Source organism: Cajanus cajan, chromosome 1 (assembly GCF_000230855.2).
Source record: "Cajanus cajan strain Asha chromosome 1, NIPB_CcT2T_4, whole genome shotgun sequence".
NCBI lineage: Eukaryota > Viridiplantae > Streptophyta > Magnoliopsida > Fabales > Fabaceae > Cajanus > Cajanus cajan.
The window spans coordinates 1,071,365-1,080,743 of NC_138517.1; the positions used below are offsets into that span (position 1 = coordinate 1,071,365).

General features: G+C 29.9%; 2 protein-coding genes across 2 annotated transcripts; one reads left to right on the forward strand and one right to left on the reverse strand.

Moving 5' to 3' along the window:
- Window positions 1-409: 409 nt before the first annotated feature.
- On the forward strand, window positions 410-2,133 carry LOC109804174 (Leucine-rich repeat (LRR) family protein). The gene has a single exon (XM_020365960.3). It carries the CDS (start codon window positions 674-676, stop codon window positions 1,946-1,948), a length of 1,275 nt encoding a protein of 424 aa, XP_020221549.1. The 5' UTR covers window positions 410-673; the 3' UTR covers window positions 1,949-2,133.
- Window positions 2,134-2,753: 620 nt separating this feature from the next.
- Window positions 2,754-7,082, reverse strand: LOC109804175 (HAD superfamily, subfamily IIIB acid phosphatase). The gene is made up of 3 exons (XM_020365961.3): window positions 6,626-7,082; window positions 3,204-3,413; window positions 2,754-3,119 (listed from the first exon to the last, which is right to left on the reverse strand). The coding sequence occupies exons 1-3, from the start codon at window positions 6,988-6,990 to the stop codon at window positions 2,942-2,944; spliced, it is 753 nt and encodes a 250-aa protein (XP_020221550.1). The 5' UTR covers window positions 6,991-7,082; the 3' UTR covers window positions 2,754-2,941.
- Between the last annotated feature and the right edge of the window lie 2,297 nt (window positions 7,083-9,379).

Below are 9,379 nucleotides of genomic sequence, written 5' to 3' on the forward strand. Positions count from 1 at the left end.
TGTTAAGATTATCATAGTCCAAAAAACTTTATTTTTAAATATTTAACAAGACTGCATAATCGTAATACTCTTAAGTTTAAGTACTATGAATATAAGATTGAGAGTATTTATGTAGAAAACAGATTTTTGGACATTATTGACGCTAGAGAGAGAAGTGAAATACAAATATAATAAGTGACATGACATTAAAAAAAAATAAAGAAAATAAAAAGTGTGAAATTCTATCCATCGTTAATTATCTATATATTTATTGTTATTTTTCATCGTTAATTATCTATTTATTGTTATTCAGCTCTGTAAATACTAAATAAGACAGCAACATCTGAAAGATCGGTTGTTTGTCTGTCGCTACTAATAATAAGCAGCATAGAAGTTGTGGTGATTAGTCATACCTTCTCACCTCACCACTGTTTTGACACAGAAATTTTAATTTAAAGGAAGTCAACATCTGTACAGAAAAAGGTGTACAAAGCTATGCCTCAAACAAAGTCATTACATAAACTAAAAAGAAAATGGTGAATAAGATGAGAAACATAACATTCAAGGGTAATCAACCCCACCAGTTCACCACTCTCTCTCTTCAATGCTGCAACCTTATTTGGATTTTGGACAAGCTTAGTTAGCTAAGAAGCATAGCACCCTTGAATAAGCATCTTGGTATCTTCAGCCAAAAATGGAGAATAGCTGCATTCTGGTTCTGGCTTTTCTCCTCCTCGTTCTCCACTCAAGTACGACAAAAGCTGCCTTCAGTGTTGGTGGTGGTGTAGGTGTAGGTGTTGGTGTTGGCAATGGAAATGGTGGTGGTGGTGGTGGAGGTGGTGGAGTGGTCTGGGTTGGAGGAGGGATTAACAGCCCTGAGCCACCTGGATCTTCAGTGCCAAAGCCTGAAGGAGCTTACACAGCACTTCAGGCATGGAAATGTGCAATCACTGAAGACCCTCTTAAGATTTTAGAAAGTTGGGTTGGTCCTAATGTGTGTTCCTACAAAGGGGTCTTTTGTGCAAATCCTCAAGATGAAATGGATGCATCAGCTTTCCCAGTTGTTGCAGGCATAGATCTCAACCATGCAAATCTGCAAGGAACTCTTGTCAAAGAGCTCTCTCTACTCACTGATTTGTCTCTTTTCCACCTCAACAGTAACAGATTCACTGGCACTGTTCCTGATGCATTCAGAGACCTGGTGTTTCTGGAAGAGTTAGACCTCAGCAATAACCAGCTTTCAGGTCCTTTCCCTGCTGCTACTTTGTACATGCCAGGCCTCATCTACTTGGACCTCAGATTCAACTACTTCTCTGGGGCCCTCCCTCAGGAACTTTTCAGCAAGAATCTGGATGCAATATTCCTCAATAACAATCAATTTGAAGGTGAAATTCCACAAAACTTGGGTGGTTCCCCAGCCTCAGTGATAAACCTGGCCAACAACAAGTTGAGTGGAAACATCCCAGCAAGTTTGGGCTTCATGGGTTCCAAAATAAAGGAGATTCTGTTCCTCAATAACCAGTTAATTGGTTGCATTCCCGAGGGAGTAGGGCTATTCACAGAGATGCAAGTTCTGGATGTGAGCTTCAACTCACTCACGGGTCATTTGCCAGACACACTATCTTGCCTGCAAGACATAGAAGTTCTCAATGTGGCACATAACAAGCTTTCTGGGGAGTTATCAGATGTAGTCTGTTCTTTGAGAAGCCTTGCAAATCTAACTGTTGCTTACAATTTCTTTTCTGGGTTCAGCCAGCAATGCTCAAGGCTTTTCTTTAGGAATGTTGGTTTTGATTTCTCACTAAATTGCATTCCTGGGAGGGACATGCAGAGACCTCAACCTGAGTGCTCTGTCGTCCCAGGTGGTAGCCTAAGTTGTCTCAGAATCCCCACACCAAGGCCTCTTGTTTGTGGTTCAATGGCTGTAAGTAAGTCTAAGCACATTGATCCCAATTCATCATCCCCTTGATGGTAATTGCATTATTAGTTACAGGTTGGTCATGGCTGTTCCATTAATTACTGCTACCAATCTTAATTCACATCCTGCTAATTTAATTCTTCAAAGATTCCTTGTGCATATTCGTAGTTATACTTGGCGAGCACGGTTAATACATGCCTATGTTTTAAAGGAAATTATTTGTGATGCTTCTAGTATCTACCTTGATCCGCATCATAAAAGATGGATAGGTTAGTTTATATTTCCCGTGACATGTTTCTTTGATTTTGGTTACTTTAATTCGTACTGGTTTATCACGGGTTCTCCAATTATTCCTTCAACAACTTCATTAACCGCATTCGACAAGGCCCTACTTGATTGCTTCTGAACAGTAAAATTTGACACCACTGTAATGCACTAGGTTGCATCACAACATTATATCTAAATTACTTGGAAAGATTCGCCTGTCTGAATTCAACTTCAATCATACAAGTGGGGATAGCATTGGAAATAGACTGTACACTGCGGATTGGTTATACTTAAAGATAAACAATTATTAGACAGGTGTATTAATGCAGTGATAAATATGCTTACTGCATAGATTATGCATCAGAAATGCCGTTGTGTGATCAACCTAATAGCTTGAAGTTTAAACAATTTATTGCTGTTTGGTGAAATCCTTCTAAAGCCCAAAACAAAGTAATGTTATATCCTCTTGTAAATTCAGCTGATATTTAAATGAAGATACTAAAAGAAAAAGTAAATATATGTAATAACTTGAAAATATTGAAAAGAAAAAAAATTCAATACTTTTTTTTTAGTTTAGGAAGACAGTTAGTATGAAAATGTTGAGTTAAAAATATTTAGAACTATTCCTCGAAACATGCAAACTGCAACACATAAAAACTAGTACCACTCAGAATCCCTGTTGTAACAAGCATGATATTAACATGAAAAATCATGGACAGGCACTACAACAGGCAATCATGAACAAAAATACAGAATTCTGAGAAGCCATTTTCTATTCTAAGGAATATAATACATTGGGTTTGGGATTTTAAAAGACCGTGCGGCCACTGCATAACCCCCTAAATCACTCCACTGATCCCCAGAGTTCCCATGGATCCTATAGCCTTCGCTCTCCAACTCTGCTCTCTTCTCAGACTTGTAAGTACTAGCTGGTTTGCCTTGATCAGAAGACCCTCTGTTTCATTAACAAGGAATTTCAGGTGAAATTTATTTAACAGAACAAGACATATATATTTCCAAGAACCAATATTTTATATACCTCAAGAAGAGCCTCTCCCAATTTTTGTACCCTGAAAGTAGAAGGTTTGTCTCCGTGGCATTCCTTTGATATTCACTCCTCCCAGTTAAGAGAAATACCGTGAAGCCCAATTCCTGAAGCTCGTTATACAAACTGAAACTGGATGGCAAAGCTGGGGCTGCAGCTAACTTCACCCAATTATCAAAGGAAGTCTCATTGAAGAGCTCAAATCTGCAGAGTCCAAAGTTAGAAACAGAAACCCATAATCAAGTTAAAGAAATTCACATAAACAATTACTGTGTTGATTGAGAAAATCAATTTTAGATTTTAACCAGCGTCATTGTGAGGTCTTTTTACCTTGTGTTTCACTCACTCATTTAGGCAATTGAAAGAAAGAACACATGCCTTCCTGCTAAAATTAACTTCCCACTAGTAAAAACAAGCGCATTAAATAGCATCTATTCATTAGTCCCCCAAATTCCATTGATGTGAGAGCCATTGATATTTGATAAACTGCCCTTCCTAATTTCAATTCTACCTTACTGCAGATTTTCAGTCATCCTTTGGACAATGAAATCAATCCGTCAAAACAACACAACCCTTATAAAATTACAATTGTAGAAAGCCATCTTCTAAACAGTTACACTCAAATTTCCTTTTCTTAAAAGCTAGTTGCTCAAGTGTTATACATCAAAGATTTGATTAGGATTTGGTTCCTTTGATGTGTAATCGGATTTGATAATATCCCATCAAAACTTTTATTCAAAAGCAACTTTTCAACAAAAGATTCTCATTGCAACCTGTTTTAAAATACAAATCAAAGATGCATGTGAAAAAACTTATTTACAGTTATCTAGATTTATTATGATATAAGAATTTGTGTAAATGTTTAAAAAAGTTTACGATACATTGATAAACTGTTTTAACTTATTTCAAAAGAAAATTCAAGATAACTTATTAAAACAAATTACAATTTAATCTATTTCTTCTTCAGTTTTTTTTTTTTTTTTTTGAGAAGTTTTCTTCTTCAGTTATAAGAGTACCTTACACATAAATACTTATTCAATACAATGATCCTGTTCCTGCATCTCAATTATTTTTATCAAATAATTAAGCGTCAAACCATTTTTTATACATTAAAAGATTCTCATTGCACCATTAATTAAAAGCTGTTTTAAAATACAAACCAAAGATGCTTTTGAAAATACTTATTTAAGTTATCTAGATTTATTTTATGATTAAATACTCATTTTTTTCATATAATTTTATGAACTATACCTTTTAATTTCTATAATTAAAAATATTTTTTTTATAATTTATACCATTTTTTTTTCTTTTTAGTCCTATAACAAATAGACCAAGACTAAAGAAAACATTTTTTATGTGTTAAATCTTAAAAATAAAATTCCTAAAGTCACATATCACCATTTAATGGAACAATATAAACATATCACCTCCTAATCATTTATGGTTATACACTCTAGATTTATAGTTCTTATTTTTTTATCATAACAAAAAATTTTCAGAGCAACGCACTCTTTGGTTAAAATTTATTAAAAATTACAAAATCATAGATAAATAAAAAATAAGACTCAAAAAAATTTATAATCAATCTCTATATATTAAACATGACCTATATCTTACGTGAGAGTGTTTTTACGAATTTTTTTTTTATAAAAGAATTTTTAGGATTTTTTTTTAACCTCTTACCTAATTAGGTTTTTATTTATTATAACTATTTATTAGTTAAATTTCAATATTTTTAAAATAAATTTAAAATAAATAAAAATAATATTTGCTACAATATATATTATTTATTGTAAATTTAAAATACAATGTATATGTTTAAAAATATCTATTTATATAATTTTAAATATAATTTATATATTTAGACATAATATTTATTTATATATAATTTATTATAAGTTTTAGTTACATTTAATAAATATTTAGTATGTACATTATGTAGACTAAAATACTAATTTCTAATAAATTCAAACTAACTCAAAAGAGTATATACTTGGAAAAAAAAAAACTTACATTTCTTGTATATATAAACTAGTTTTCTCGATATATATATATATATATATATATATATATATATATATATATATATATATATATATATATGAGGATTTAAACGCAATTTTTACTAATTATTACACCGTTTAATAATTTTATATTAAATGTGAATTTTATAAATCCAACTGTTAAATTGAAAGTTCTTTACTCTTAGATCATATATTCAAAATTTTATATTAATCCAAGAGAATTTGATACTTCATTCTTATAAAATAAAGTTGTCATAATATATACATTTCAAAATATAATAAAATTTGAACATTTTGATTATCTTCAAATTGTTATTCAAATTTTGTTAAAATCTGATATAAACATATAAAGTGATATGAAGTTATAATTCAACGGTTAAATTTATAAAATTCACATTTAATATAAAATTATTTAATAATATAATACTTAGTAAAAATTATATCAGTGTAGTTTGAACCTTTCATATATATATATATATATAGAGGAGGGTTCAAACGACACCGGTGTAACTTTTATTAAGTGTTACACCGCTCAATAACTTTATATTAAATATGAATTTTGTAAATCCAACCATTAGATTGAAAGTTCATATCACTTTATATGTGTATATCAAATTTTGTTAAAATCGAACAACAACTTGAGGGTAATCAAAGTGTTCATATTTTAGTATATTTTAAAATAAATATATTACGTCAATTTTGTTTTATAAGAATGAAGTATCGAATCATCTTGGATTAATATAAAATTTTGTATATATGATCTAAGAGGAAAGAACTTTTAATCTAACGGTTGAATTTACAAAATTCATATTTAATATAAAGTTATTGAGCGGTGTAACACTTAGTAAAAGTTACACCGGTGTCGTTTGAACTCTCCTCATATATATATATATATATATATATATATATATATATATATATATAAACAACATTTTTATTTTTATTTTCTTCTTCCAAAGATAAACCGCTAGGTTCACTTAATGATGAGTTTAGGAAAGTATGCACAGGTAGTAGATCGTAACTTTGTTGATATCATTGTAATTCTTTAATAAAATAAATATCATCATGCTCAAGGCTCATAAAACTATGTACAACAAAATTCTCTAAATATCTAATGCAATTATAATTACCCAGGTTCAAACTTGAGATGATTAATCAAGGAACAACAAATTCTATCTAAGTTGATCATTAAGTAAATAAGAACAATGCTATACCTGTTGATTCCCGCGCTTGGGTGTTCAATATTTTTGTTTATATATAATTAATAATTAACAATATCACTAATTATTTGAACGATGATAGATGGCAAACAGTGGGACCCTAATAAACGAATGAACGAATCTATTCCAATTCAATCAAAATCTAACAGCTGCAAAATGCTAACAAACTTACCCGAATCCGATCTCTTGGTAGTAAGGCAGATTGGAAAGCAGCGTCTCGTCGATGTCGAACACCCACGCGTCTCTTCCGTCTCCGACCAATTCCACGCTTCTCGCGAACGCCGACGACAGTTTCCCGACAACGTCGCAGTCCCTCCGATACCGCTTTCCGCTCATGTACTCCGCCACAAACCCCACGCAACTCGGCGGCACGCGCTCCCACGCGCCGGCATTGTTCGTCTCCACCGCCAGCCTCCAACTATCGCAGTAATCGCTAGGGATTTCCTTCTCCGACGGCAGCCTCAGCATCGGTTCCGAACGGAGGTGGCCGATCGTCGAGGCCGACAGAAGGAACAGCAACCACGCGCCGGAATCCATCGCCGGAAAACTGAGAAGCCTCCGAACGGTTCCGCTCTCCGGCGACTTTTGAAAATTAGATGATGAAAACCGACGAAGAAGATGTTCGTTTGTGGAATATGTCACGTTTTATGTCAAGTTTAGTGGACAATGATTGGACGAAACCATTTTTTATTTTTAGTATTTTTTTATTCTTATTAAATCATAACTAAAATAGTATAATTACTTATTTAATTCCCTATTTATTAATTATCTTAATTTGGTTTTTTTATTTTAACAAAAGTTTTAATTAAATTTCTTAATTTTCAAACTCGTTATGTTTTTATCTTTTCCGTCCAATTACGAGAGTAGTCGTTGAGGAAGTGTATAGGTGAAAACAAAATTACAATAATTTAAATGAAACTAATGAAAGGGGAACATTTAAACGATTTTTAAAATGTTAAATTAATATGTAAGTCTGAATAGTTTTTTCAGATTTAGTTAAAATTGTATAGTTAAAAGCACTTTAGAAAGAAATTTGTAATTTTAAAATTTTGTCATTAAAAATTTATTTAGTAACTGACTGAAAACTATGATATAATAATTTTTTTTTATTATGGTAACATGGTATGTTAATATTTTTATCTGTTTTAAAGTGTCTTATTAAATTAAATCTTTAATTTTAAGTTTTAACTACCGATGAAGAATTGTCATTAAATTTTTTTTAAAAAAATCTATCAATTAATAGTGAATAGTGATAGAGCTATATATGTTGTACCTTATATCTATTTTCATTTTCTCACTCAACAAATATAAAATTTGTATTTCATTCTAGCAGATATTGAATATTACCATATTTATTTCGTGCTCAGAAATTAATTAATTTGTTTCTTAAAAAAAAAATTAATGACATGACATATTTAATAGAAGTTTAATTGCACTTTATGTTTATAAACATTTATTTTTTATAAATATTGTCCCAAGTAATTTTCCCTCAATTTATATGTCCCCAAATATTTAAAAATTGTTGATTTGTATGCCCCTGTTAATTGTCCATCAAAATGCCAACAAAGTATTTTTCATTGGTGCCTCCAATGTTTTGTAAAATAATGGTTTTGACTTACTATTTACAAGATATTAAAAAAAAATAGTTATAATCATATGGGTCAATCTTAACATTTAATGGAGTTTAAGCAAAATAATAAATATTGATATTTATATATTTTTGCTAACCATGTTTTAAATACCTTATAAGTAACTGAAATATTTATTAATTAAGAACGATCTTTTGGTCCTACCAATGGGGTTAATGATATCATATAGGAATTTCAGTTTTAACATGGAAAAGTTTATATTCATTTAAACAGTAATTTGAACTATAGAACCAATTCTCTTAATTCAAGTTGTGGTAGGTTTAATTACTGAACAACTATACTTAGAATATATATTTATAAATTCTATATTTATCAGTATTGTATTTTTATCTATGTATTAAAATAATTTTTACTGTATAAAATTACGTAGTTTGTTTATAGTATTACAGTTGTTTATATTTTTAAAAGTAAATTAAATAAAATTATAATAACAAAAAAAATTATTTTTATATCATATTTATTGATAAACTTGTTTTTCGTTACGTAGAAGTATAATGTTTTCTGATTTTTATTCTGATTTTTAAACTTCCTTATTTTGGTTTAAATTTTATAAGATTTTTCTGGATTTTATATAAAATGGAAAAATATTTACTTATATTATGTATTTTTCCGATTATTATTTTTATTACTCTAAAATATTAGTATAGTGTTATCTAAATCTATCTATATTTTCTCTATTATTAAAAAGTATTAATATATATATATATATATATATATACTCTTCCCTATATGAATAAAAGTTCTTATTTATATGAATGTAAATAAAGTGAATTATTAAATACAAGATGTAGTTTAAAGTTGTTAAATTAGTAATTTAATTTTCAAAAATTACGTATTCAATTTCAGACGTTTTTTAAAATTTTTTTAATTTTCAATAAACTATGTAACAAAATAATTAAATTTAATTATATATTTTACATAAATACTAATAGGCAGTTTAATTTAATTATTTTATCTCATAATTTATCAAAAATTAAAAAAAATTTAAAATATATTAATTAAATACATAATTCTTGAAAATTAAATTACCAACTTAGTAATTTTTAAACTACATTTTGTACTTAATAATTTATATTATTCATATTCACTTGAACAAGATTCACCTACTAAGGAGAGAGAGAGAGAGAGAGAGAGAGAGAGAGAGAGAGAGAGAGAGAGAGAGAGAGAGAGAGAGAGAGAGAGAGAGAGAGAGAGAGAGAGAGAGAGAGAGAGAGAGAGAGAGAGAGAGAGAGAGAGAGAGAGAGAGAGAGAGAGAGAGAGAGAGAGAGAGAGAGAGA